General features: G+C 48.5%; 1 protein-coding gene across 3 annotated transcripts in view; it reads right to left on the bottom strand.

Moving 5' to 3' along the window:
- Positions 1-12,757, bottom strand: part of LOC138503099 (protein argonaute-1) — a 582,484-nt gene that overhangs the window by 394,761 nt on the left and 174,966 nt on the right. For all 3 annotated transcript variants that reach the window (XM_069622604.1, XM_069622605.1, XM_069622606.1), the window contains exon 9: positions 10,260-10,379. In XM_069622604.1, the coding sequence (XP_069478705.1) occupies positions 10,260-10,379 (120 nt within the window). The remainder of the gene's footprint in view (positions 1-10,259; positions 10,380-12,757) is intronic.

Genomic DNA, 12,757 nt, shown 5'->3' with positions numbered 1-12,757 from the left:
TCATTTTCACCTCCTGCCAAAAGTGCTTAAGTCGTGGACAGCTTCACCAGACATGCTACATGGTCCCCACCTCTCTGCACCCCCCCCAGCACTCCGCCGATACCGTGGGATAGAACCGGTGCAGTTTCTCTGGGTTATAGTGCCATTGGTGTAGCACCTTATATTGCAATTCCCTCTGCTGCACTGATGTGTCGAAGGAAGACCAACTTCTCAGCACCCTGCCCCATTCCTTGTCTGTAAGCGCCTTCCCTCTCACTCTCCCCCATTTATCCCTTAATGACTTCCCCTCCTCCTCCCCTCCCTCCTGGAGGAGTTTATAGATTGCCGAGATCAATCCCCTATTCTCCACCGAGGTTAGAACCAGATTTTCCCACTCCGTATTCTCCCTTGTTGCCTCTTCCTTCATCTCAGGTGCTCCTGCCCAATGCCGTAGTTGCCGATACGCAAACATGTCCTCATCTCTCAGACCACATTCTATTTTACTGTCTTCAAATGACTTATCTCATGCCTTCATATAAATCCCCCACCCCGTCACCCTTACGTCTATCAAACGTTTAAATCTGCCATAATCTCTGCCTGGTGGGAAAGCAGGGTTGACACAAATTGGAGTTCCCGGCTCCGGCCAGGGAGATGACCAATGTTTCTTATTGAGTTGGTCCCAGAGCCTCATCACGGTACACGTTATCAGGTTCCTCCCTAAACCCTCCGGCCTGTCACCTGTCCTCTTCCCTGCAATCTGCCATAGCTGATTTCGGCCACTGCCCGCTCCATTTGTATCCAGTGTTTCTCATTGTCTACTCTTCCCTATTCGACCATTATTCTCAGTTGCGCTGCTTGGTAATATTTTATTATATTGGGGCACACCACTCCCCCCCTGCCCTTGGTCCTAAATAGCAGCTTTCTACCAAGTCTCGGTTTCTTCCCTTCCCCAAATGTACACCGTGATACTAATCTGGATATCTTGCAACAAACTGCTCGGCACCATCGGGATTGCCTGGAACAAATAAAGGAGTTGGGGGAGAATGCTTATCTTTGTGACTGCAATTCTACCAAACCATGCTGTACATAGTCCTCTACATCTATGCAGATAAGTTTTAATTTGTTTCATTAAGCTCGGATAATTCGCACCCACAATCCCTCTGATGGAGGCCGTTAAGTTAACCCCCCTGATACAGAACTGGACCTGAAGCCCAGCGGAATGGCGCGGCCCTCTCCAGTACTTCCCCATGTCTATCGGCAATGGATAAGTTTAATATTTCCGACTTCCCAAAATTGAATTTAAAGCCTCAGGCCCTCACGAAAGCTTGAATTTCCCCCATAATCGCTGGTATTGATCTCTCTGGCTCAGTGATCATCAGAATCATGTCATCGGCGAATGAGCTAATTTTGTGTTGATACCCCGCCCAATCCACCCCCTGGATCTCCCCGTTCTCCCTGATCTGCTGTGCAAAAGGTTCTGTCACAAGGGCGAAAAGAAGAGGGGACAACGGGCATCCCTGTTTTGTTCCCCTCCTTATTGAAAAGGGTTCGGTCAATCCCCCATTCACTCTAACCCTTGCCCGGGGATCCCTATAGTTTGCAATAATAATTTTCCTAAAGCTTGGCCCCAGCCCAATCTTCCCTAAGACCTGTTCTAAGAAGGCTCAATTGACAAAATCAAACGCCTTCTCGGCGTCTAATGGCATCGGGCATGTCGGCGTGATCCCACCCCTCCTTCCCGTTTTATCGTCTCGGGAGGATAGCTCAGGGGTAATGTGAACGCCTTGGAAGCAAGACGACAGAGCAACACAGGTTCGATCCCCGGGTCCGCGCTTAGAAACCTTTGGGTATTAAGCGTGTTATAAATAACCTATCATATCGATAATATGGAGACCCCTTCTTATGTTATCAAACGCGATCCGCCCCTTGATAAACCTAGGTTGGTCCTGGTGCCCCAGGCCCGGTAATAGTCCCTCCAATCTGGCCACCAGTACCCGCATGTACAATTTGGCATCAATGTTAATTAATGCAATGGGGCGATACTAGGAGCATTGACTTGGGTCTTTCCCCGGCTTCGGGATAAGTGTTAGGTGTGCCATGTTCATCGATTCAGATATCTCCCCCAACTCTCAGAACCAGTTAAATAGTACAGTTAGAACTTTAGCCCTGTCTCCTTAAATGTCGTGTTAAACCGTGAGGTCAGCCCATCCTCCCCAGGACTTTTATTACCCTTCAATCGGGCTATCACACTACTACCACTTCATATCTGATCGGCTCTTCTAAGCTGTTTGCCTGCTCATGCGTAAGACTGTTACATCTTCCACGTCCACGTCCTCTACCTTACGAACTCCTGTGTTTCCCACTGACTCATGTTTCCACACACCCACATTACGCAGCCCCCGAGGCTTACCTCTGGGCGCGCAGACCAGGCGACACCAGTGCATTCGTAATGTCAGGGGGGTCCATGGCAGACTCGGTGTCTATCGCCCTTCTCTCCGTTGGCAATGTAATTGGAGGTTCCCATTTGGCCGCAATCACCGTTGCCCATGTGGACCTGATCGTCACGTGAAGAGACCAAACGCAATCGGTATCACGCGACGACCCCCACGTTCCTTGTTGAACATCACGTGACTTTCCCCAATGGTTTAAATGCATTCAGAAACACCGACACGGTGCTTCACAGCTGGTCTTTCTCTTGGACATTGCCACGCTTTGAATCTACCAGGAAATGTATGGTTACTCGACAACGGTTTTGCTTAACGGATTGCTCTCTCTACGCCCTAAACTTGCTTTGAACTCTATCGGAACCCTTGGTTCCTTGACAACGGCTTGCTTAACGGATTGCTCTCTCTACGCCCTGAACTTGCTTTGAACTCTATCGGAACCCTTGGTTACTTGACAACGGCCTGCTTAACGGATTGTTTCCTCTACGCCCTGAACTTGCTTTGAACACTATTGGAACGTTTGGTTACTCGACCACGGCCTGATTAACGGATTTTCTCCACGAACCACGACTCTTTGGATCCTGGGCCTATGGCCTTTCACTAGGCGTTTGCCTGATCAACACCTATCCTAACCTGACCTCAGGTTCATTCACTCACCCACATACAGTGCACATAGGTAAGAACGTTTAGTTTCCATTTCTAGATACTCTGTGAATTGCATTTCACCTTGTACTAATTCCTCCTTGCCTTACAGCGCTCAAAGGGTCCTTCCGGCAGTTCCTGATTACAACCTCGACGAACTACCACAACTGTGGCTCCAAGGACTGCACAGGCAGTATTCCTATAATTGCCTGTGTGGTACTTGGGGACGGAGGTATTCATATCTGCACGACCGGCAACATTGTAACAAAGACGCAGTCATTCCCATTTCATCAGGTACTCTCTTTGTACCCCCTCATCCACTACCTCTTCCCTATATAAATCTGCATAGAACTCTCTCTCCACCTTCCTCTCATCAGCTTCCCCTCCTACCTTCTTCCCCCCCTTTTCCCTCCAAGACCTTTTGCTCTTTCACCCTTATCTGCCATGCTAGTGCCACCCCACCTTGTTTCCCTGTTCATAGAACCTCTGCCTACTTTTCGGTAAGGTACTTTCCACCACTCTTAGTTAAATGTCTGTATTGGGCTCTCGCATGAGCTAATTCCCTAGCCGCCTTGAATGTCCCCTTTTCCTTATGTATACGCTCCAGGACCTTAATCCCCCCCCTCCAATTTCCTCTCTGCTTCCATCCTCTCCTCTCTCATGTCCTTCGCCACCCTTATGTAGTACCCCTTAATATGTTGCTTGAATCCATCCCATTTCTCCCCCATGTCCCCCTTCACCCAATCTCTCCATAAGAAGGCCCAACTCATTCTCCGTCTGTTGTCTAACTACATGATCTCTCAAGATATAGTATTCCAGTCTCCATCTCCCCGCCCCTCGCTGGCGGCTCCCCTCCTTCCATTCTACCGAGATCATTGCATGATCTGATACCATCAGGCTTCCTATTTATGTCTTTTCAGTTGTTTGGATCACTCTCGTTGCCCAAACATAGTCAATGCGGGAGTACGACTTATGAACGTGAGAGTAGAAGGAGTAATCCTTCTCTTGTGGATGAGATATCCGCCATACGTCTTTAACTCCCTGGTCCTGGAGCCTACCCAACAGGTGGGTAGACATTGTACCCATTACATGTCCCCTCAAGCCCCCCCGATCTGTCACCAAGTTTAAATCTCCTGCAATGATTAGCTCTCCCTCCCCAAACCTGCTCACCTCCTCCAGGAAGTTAAGGAGAAAGCTCTCCAGCCCATGGTTCGGTGCATAAACCGACCCCACTGTGTACCGCTGTGCCCTCAGTAGACCCTTTATCATCACGTATCTACCTTCCTTATCCCACCTCACCTTTGCCCCCTCCAGTCTTACAGACCTCTGCAGTAGTATTGAAACCCCCACTCTTTTGGCCGCCACCGTTGAATGGTACTGTGTGGGATAGTTTTTATGACTAAGGTGCCCCTCCCCCCTGTGGCTAAGTGCGTTATTATGAAGACATACTATCGTTAGTTCCTCCTTGTTAATTTCCCTCCCCACAGCAACTCTTTTGTTTGGACTGTTCAGCCCCCTTACGTTCCAGGATATTAACATATATGCATTCCATCCTGTGTTTAAGCCCTCTTTGCCATTCCAACACCACTCGATCCCACTAAGCATACAATTTCCCTGCAGCTTCATGATTCCCCCCGAACTGGTACCCACCCCCCCGTACATGAGCCTATCCCTCCATCCAGGTTCTCGACGTGGTCCCCATCCTTGGACCCAAACTGTTTCGCTCCCCCTCCCCACCTATTCCTTTTTAAGTCTACCTCTCACCTGTCCCTATTTTGGTCCATGCAATTATTAGCAGCTCTCACGGTTGTTTTCCCATCTTCTTTGAACTCTTTGTGCTCCATCCCACGGCCTCTCGACCTAGCTCTTCCTTTCCAGTCCCCAGAGAATCATTCGGCTTGGCCCCAGATGCCTCTCCCAGGGACACCCCCAGCACCTTCAGACACTCTTCCACCTGGGTGACAATTCATTCATTTCCCATGAAGAATTGCAGTCTCATCATATAGAGCCATCTATACCTTAGTCTCCTCCTGTTCAGCTCCTCCATGAGCGGTCTAAATGCTCTTCTTCTTGCAAGTGTAATCTGGGAAAGGTCATCAAACACTTGAATTTCACACTCCCGCACCACTATCTTTGCCTTCTTTCTTGCAGCTCCCATAAGCAGAACTTTGTCTTTGTGCTTGTGCAGCTTCACCAATGTGTCCCTGGGCCGTGCTCTGGGTTCCGTTCTCCGACTGCCCGTTCTATGTGCCCTATCAATCTCCATGTCACGAGCTAGGTCCTCCTCCACCAGGGCACCGAAAAGTTCATGAATACAGGCTTCCAAGTCCGTCCCTTCCAAACCCTCCTTAAGGCCTTTAATGCGCACATTGTCGCGTCTAGACCCATTTTCTAAGTCTTCACACTTTTCTTCCAGGGCTCTAAGGTTCTCTTCCGCACCCTGAAGATGCTGATCCCAAGCTTACCCATGTGTTTCCAGGTCTGTTGCGTGTTGTTCCATCTCCTGGACCCTCTCCCCTAGTGAGTTTATGTCCTTCCTGTTCCTTGAGATGGCCTGAGAGAGTTCTTCCCTAATGCTCGCTCCCTCTGCCTTTACGGTCTCCGTTAAGTCCCCCTTAAACTGAGCGAGCGCTGACAGGAGATCCTCTTTGGTGAGCCCCATTTTCTTTTCTGTAGCACACACTTGTGTACGAGCGCCATACAAATAAAATATCATGTCATAGCACCTGCAATCCTGGCAAACGGCAGCTTGGACTGTGTATGCGCCCTGTTTGTACCTTCCGTTCCACGCTCCCTCGGGTTGGGGCCTTTTTTCTTAGAGCCCATTTGCTCCCACTCCATGCGCCCCTCTTTCTCCACTCTTTCCGTGGTAGAGCTTCTCCAGTGTGTGCCAATTCCGCGTTGCGCCACCACTTCTCTGCCTCTGGTGCAACTCCCCACACTGTCTCTCAGTGCAGCGACTCCCTGTGTCCCCCCCGAGGGGAGTTCTCTTCTCAGTTTCCCCGGGTCCTCCAATGGGCTCCTCCACTTCCCCTGAGGTTCCCACTTCGTGTCCAGGGGGACTCCCTGAGCCTTGGCACCAGACCCAGCACCTCTCCTACTGCAGGGGGGCCCTCCCTCTGATGCTCGTTGGGGAGCCCTCTCCTCCTCTAGGCAAGATCCTCCAGGCTGGGGTGCTCCTGTTTGTCAGCCCCTCTGGGCCCCAGTGCCAGAATCAACTCCTCTCCTGCACTTGGAACGCCTCCTCCAGACGCTCGCTGGTGAGCCCCCTCCTCCCGTAGCCAGGCTTGGCCTCTTCCCTCTGGGGGCTCTCAATTGCCTAGGGGCCCCCTCCCCCGCTGCTTCACCGGCGAGTCGTCTCTTCCTCTGGACCCTCGGTCCTTCCCGCTTGCCTCGTCTGGGATCGCTCTGCTCAGCCCGCCGCTCCTCCTCACCTGATCCCGGGAGCCGATGCCTCAACAATCAGCCCCTTCCTCTCAGGGCGAGCGCCCACTGGATCCTGCGCCTCCTCCCCTCGCCCGGGATGCTGCTCCACTCTGCCTTCACCAACTCCCCCTCAGAGGCGCCGACCACCTCTTCTGCACCGTCCCCTTCTGCCTCCCACGGCGCTTCTCCACACAGCCGTGGGCCTGTGTGGTGCGTCAGAGGAACCGCCCTCCTTCACCAGATCTTCCGATCAGCACCTTCCACACGCCTTGCTCTGGATCCGCCGCCTCCTCCACAATCAAGCAGGTCCGCCCGCCATTTTCTCGGTCAGTTTCCACGGCGTCCGTGCTCCACCTCTCTTACTCATTCATTTCTCGCCCTCCTCAGGTCAAGTCACTCTCCCGGAGCTTTCCACGTTCCTGCTGCTAAAACTTGTCAGCACAATGGACAGAGTTGTGTGCTTTCGCCTGCTTCCACGTCAGTTCGGACTGGAGCTCCACAGTTTTCCATCCACCTAGCCCGCCATCTTGGCCACGCCCCAAACGTAAGCCTTTTAGTTCAGGCTTCATCGGACTAACGTTGATTGTATCTCTTTCGAGGTATTGGTCACAGTTCAAAACAGTGTTCTTCACAATTCACCAAAAAAACGTTTTCAGCCCTCTCTTTAAGCTTCTCAAGAAATGGTATAAATCTATATACAAATTAAATGTCTGAAGTTCTTTGATAGGAGAGATGATTCCCTTAGTCCTTTCCCCAGCAACTTCATTGTTTCTTTTCCACTAGTTTTGTGTCTTGAACAGACTTGATTGAACCCTGCAGGTTCCCTTCTTCTCACAGGTGGAAAAATGTCACTTGATTATCTAGGGCTCGCCATACACCTCAGGCGCTGTGACTTGTTTAACTTTTGTGGTTGTATCTTTGGCCTCTGCCAATCATCACCATTCAGAATTCTAGGGCTCCGTAACCCTCATTTTCATTTTTTCTCATCTCGCTTTGTTCCGCTCGCCTCCCTCAAGCCTGGGCAACTTTGGTACCTTTAACTGTTGTCGGAAGTGCTCCAGTGGAGTGGTGTCTCAGCAGGAACGTGGCCATTCACCCCTCTCTTCAGCGTTGCTGTCTCGAAAGGATTTTCTTTCTGTATCCTGCCTGTCTGAGTACACAGATCAGTCCTTGCCCAGAGAGCGAGGATTAATTACTCCGTTGACTGCTGGTCTTGGCTTCTACGTGCGTGTCCCAGGGCCACCACAGCTGCAACGTGGTCACACCACCAGGTAAAACTGTCTTCCTTCCGTCACCGTCCCAGCAATATTGCTTTTTCCAATGCCAGCCTGCCTCGGTTCCTCCAAGCCACAGCTAGCTATACTCTGTAGCGTGGCCCCACCCCTCCAGGACATTCTCACGTCAGAGGCTCACACATAGAAATCCGTCATGGCAAATAAGTAAAATCAAATCTGCTTTATTTTGGCGTTATCACCACAAAAGCATCAATACATTTTAAGAACAAATGCAGGTAGTTACAAACACACTATTAAAACAAAATCTTATTAAACGCAAATCAACTTGTTTGTCTACTATAATATCAACTGTTCATTTAGGTAAAATCAAGACTATGGCACAAAAATAAGACTATGGCCTGTAAACTAAAAACAGAAGTCACTGAGTATAAGGTGCATGAATACATTAGCAAGGTATCAAAATCTGAGGACGAATTGGACGTCCAGGTGAATATACACAAGTGCCGCAGTCTACATTTCTTAGCATCTGCCCTCACATAAATACATTCATCCCCTCTATACAGTAGCCGCCATCACAAAACTCAAGTGCAGCAGTGCCAACAAAGTGATGCTTGCTGAAGGCAGGTTATAGAAGGCAATGGCAACCACTGCGGAAGGATATGAGTCAACAGTCTGACCCTTGCCTGAGTTTGGCTGACCTCTGCCTCCTTGCTCTACTGAGATAGTTGCAAATTCAATGAATTGCAACACTATCTTGTGATTGATGGCAAAATGGCATGTCTTGAGCTATCGTAAAAGTTGATTTAACTAAAAACATTGGTTTCAGATATCTCTTCTTAAAATCAAGGTACTCCGGGCAGAACAACATAAAGTTCACCAAACTCTCAGACAAATGAATACACAATGTTCCACTGCTTAGACAATGCTATACAGGTAAAATTCCTAATCGCAGCTTAATGAACAGTGGTCTCGCAAATTTAGGCTACACTTGATCCAGATACTTCTTATACTAAGGTTCTTGTTTGCATTTCCAATAGTTTCTCGGACTAGACTTTTGACCGACCAAACTCATAGCATCAGTCTCCGCCTTTTCCTTCATTGCTTTTCTCAATGCATATTTTGTCGTGCTACTCATTAACTCAGGATGGGCTCAGAATGAGCCCATCCCAATGCTCTAGAGTTGTTTCTTGATGTGGGCAAACTAGGGGAGTGAACGCCCTCCCCGACCCCTAGATTGGGCTGCAACATCCTCCACGGCTTCGCTGAACCTGTGAAGCTTAACCGATGTCGGAATTCTGAGGAGTAGTAAATGGGTTTTGTTTCACTTAGGGAATCAATCCTCTGAAAGTCTAACTCTACATAAAGAGGCAGGTTAGGCATATTAATGGGCCATCCCAGAATATTTGTTCATGAATTTATTTTCAGTAACTGTCAGACTACCACAGTTACCAAAATAAGTACCTAAGGCATAGTACACATTATACAACCGATAGCCAGTATATGGTCTAAAAGAACTCTTTTTTTAGATGTGGGTCCACTACCATAGGTAGGCACCCACCATAAATTAATAGGGAGTGGGGAACACCAGGGAATCACACAACCTTAAAAGCAGTTAAAGCACAATTGTGTACAGTGTCCTAAAGTCTAAACCCACACCTATTATATATGTTAGAGCCTAGAGGTGAGGACCAAACCCTTAACTAGGGGGTAGTCAGGAAAGGGACCTAAACATTTTTATTTGCAATGGTAAAAGACATGTCCTTAAGGTCTCTACACACACACTCCACATTTATTTTTACCCTCTAGGATATAGTATTAAAAAGAATCCACATGCACACATGACAGAGGGTAGGAAGCCTTTCCAAACAATGATCAAAGGTTTCCAATGATACAAATAATTGGAAGGGCATGGACGAGATCGTAAGGAGGAGCAATGGGGTTCAAGCCTTGGACAGAAGGCCAAGAGACTGCAGCTTTTAAAGACCGATGCCAGAAGGGGTTCCAAAGCTTGGCCGATGAACCATATCAAAGGCCAGAGTTTAGCTGGAAACACAAACCCAGGGAAAGAGATCTTTAGCACAGCCCGATGTTGAGTTGGGAAAAGCTGAATAATGCAGGTGATCAATTGTTCATACTATGTCTGAGGCCTGAACCCCGTCAGATGACCTCAGTGTGGCTAGAGTGGAATCTGGTCTCAGAGGCCAGGAGAACCACCCTGAAAACCTGACAAACCCCCTACAGAAGCCACGAAACACACAGATACAAGAAAGAAGGGTGCAGCTCAATAGAACATACGAGGGACTGTTTGAACAGCCTGGGACGCAGCTTTGCATTAAGGGTCAGGGGGAAGATTGCCTGACCCTGGGAAATACGCCACACTAATTAATCACATGGAGAAACTAGGAGTCCTAAAGGAACATAAGGATCTGATTGGGTGCCAGTCTGATTCCCCTACTATTTCCAATCCTATAACTGTTGCTCCAGACAAACCTAGCTCCTAATTTTAGAGCCTGCCGTTTCAGTCCCCACTCACCAAACGGCTGATTTCCTCTTGCCGGTCAGGGGCAGATCTTGCGGTGGCTTTGATCATCGTGGACGTCTGATTGTCCGTCAGCTTCTTGATACAGCGCTGTCCAGGGACAATATTGCAAACCTGGAGGGGAGTGAAAAAAAAGAACAATCACATCTCCACTTCTGACACAATCAAACATCTGCACCTTCTTCAACTGCATGATCACACGGTCACCCAAAATGTAGCTAGGATGATCCCACAAATATAATGTTGACTATCCTTAAAGCAATTCCCAACATGATTGTCCCTTGGTGCGTTAAGATAATAGGTGAATATGAACAAGGGTAATGTGAGGGGTCAGACACGTGAAACGGACAACTTGGCAAAGAGTTTTTAACTTCTGCCATTTTATTAATTAAAACAGGTTGAAAAAAATGCCTCACTATCCCTACCCAAATGAGGATTTCCCTGCGCTTCTGATTGAAGTTGCCAAACCGGTTTGGTTCTCAACTCGCTTTTTGACCTTAGCAGTCTTGTCTGTTTTCCCTGGCCCAGTTTTTTGTTTTGCTTTGTTACCTGCTTCCCAACCTTACTACCCTGTGCCGTACCCTCCTCTGCCCTCTACGATCCTACTCTTGGTTGCCTTCCCGGATTCCGACACGGACCGCTACTGGATTGCCTCGGCCAGTTACTTACGCTGCCAGCACAATGCCAGACCCAGAAAGCCTAAAGACCTTCTTTGTGGAACACTCGGATTAAGTCATTGCCCGCACGTTACCATACCTGGAGTGCTACACCGACTGCTACTGATATACCTTCTTAACATTATGCTGCCCGCACGTTGTCATACCTGGAAAGACCGAATAGACTGCCCGTTTCTCAACTATCATATAAAGGAACATTATATCTTGCCACATTGGACTCCTACTCATCCCTCATTCTTTCCACCCGGTTGTCTCACGCTTAGGACATACCAAACACCAGGACTAGAGACGCTTGCCAAAAGGTGCTTTAGGCGTCCTCGTGCCGTCGTGCTAGGTTTGTGGATTCACAACTGGGACTTACCTAGGCGTCCTCGTGCTGTTGGGGTAGACTCCTAGAGTGCTCAAACTTGCTGCCTTCCAAATCCTGCCGAACCATTGGGGAATAAACAAGGAACTTTTCATCCGTCATCAAACTGTTGTGGTGAGAAGAAAGTTTAACACCTGATTTATATCCTTATAGTTCTGTCTTGCCTACCTTCTTACATCCATTGGTTATCTGTCTTAGAGTCCAATACTGGGATCCTGGGGACATTCCATCATCGCCCTAAACTGACTAACTTTCACTATTATATTATTATTTATTATTATTATTTTATTATTTACCCTTGCATACAATCAAGGTTGGTCTCTCTACATCAGTGGTATTCAAACTTTTTTGGCCTGGGCCCCCCCTGAGCAAAGTCTGGGCAGGCTGGGCCCCCCCAAAAGTGCCAGATGGACAGTATGTAGAAATCGCTATGAACTTTTGCATGCCGTCAACGCACCCTACTCCCACCACTATCCCAGTGCTGTTGCCCATCCTGCTCCCACCACAGTCCCATAACACAATCCATACACATTTAAATAAAAAATACATCGCCATAAACGTACCTCGTGTGGTTGCTAAAATGCCCTGCTCCAGGTTGCTCTGCCCGTACGTGCAGTGCCCCAGCCAGCATTTCCAATGAGCTATGCAAGGCTGGCGAAGCAAAACACCCCCAGCGTTGCATGGCTCAGTGATCATGTGTGGCTGGGGAAATGAACTGTCAAAGGCAAACAGAGTTTCCCCTTTGACAGTTCAGCCAGCCCAGGCGCACTCCCTCAGCTGGAAAAAGCAGCTGAGGGAGTGCTCAGTGTTTCACTGGGCTGGCTCCTCCAGAGGTGGCCAGTGGGTGGACGCCCCCTCACCCGTTATGGATGAGCTAGCAGGCTTGGACTGGCCTATAGGGCGATGACCATACCAAAAATGCAAAATGCTAGTGTAGGCCAGTAAAAATGGGCCACTTTTTTGTTTTGGCCAATGTGGGCCAGTTTGAGGAGTTACTTCACTATGCAGCTAGTAGTTTTGACCATTGTTGCTGAATGAATATTCCTTATATATCACCATTTGTTTACATTTGAACAAAAAAACGACCCCTTGGGTACTATTCAAACAGGCTGTGACTAAACACTGAATATCCATTTGCAACTGCTGGCCATTTTTTCATTGGTGCCTAAGACCGTTTTATGCCCAGTCTGACCATGTGGAGCTGCCCCTTCCCATTTCCTCCAATATTTTTCAAAAATATATATATATATAATTTATATATATATTTTTTTTTTTACATCTCATGCTGGGCTCTGGCGCCCCCCCTGGGATGCGGCCGCGCCCCCCTGTTGGTGTGGGGTTTTCAGTATACAGTTTAGGAGCAGTGAATTTGTTCTTTGTTTATATTTCCTACAGCCGGTGAGTCATGGGCGTGTCTCCTCTTTTGACTGCTCTCTGTTTTTATAAGA

Source organism: Ambystoma mexicanum, chromosome 11 (assembly GCF_040938575.1).
Source record: "Ambystoma mexicanum isolate Mex_15411 chromosome 11, UKY_AmexF1_1, whole genome shotgun sequence".
Lineage (NCBI taxonomy): Eukaryota > Metazoa > Chordata > Amphibia > Caudata > Ambystomatidae > Ambystoma > Ambystoma mexicanum.
The sequence above is the reverse complement of the archived record's forward strand: the minus strand, read 5'-3'. Positions and strand labels throughout refer to the sequence as shown.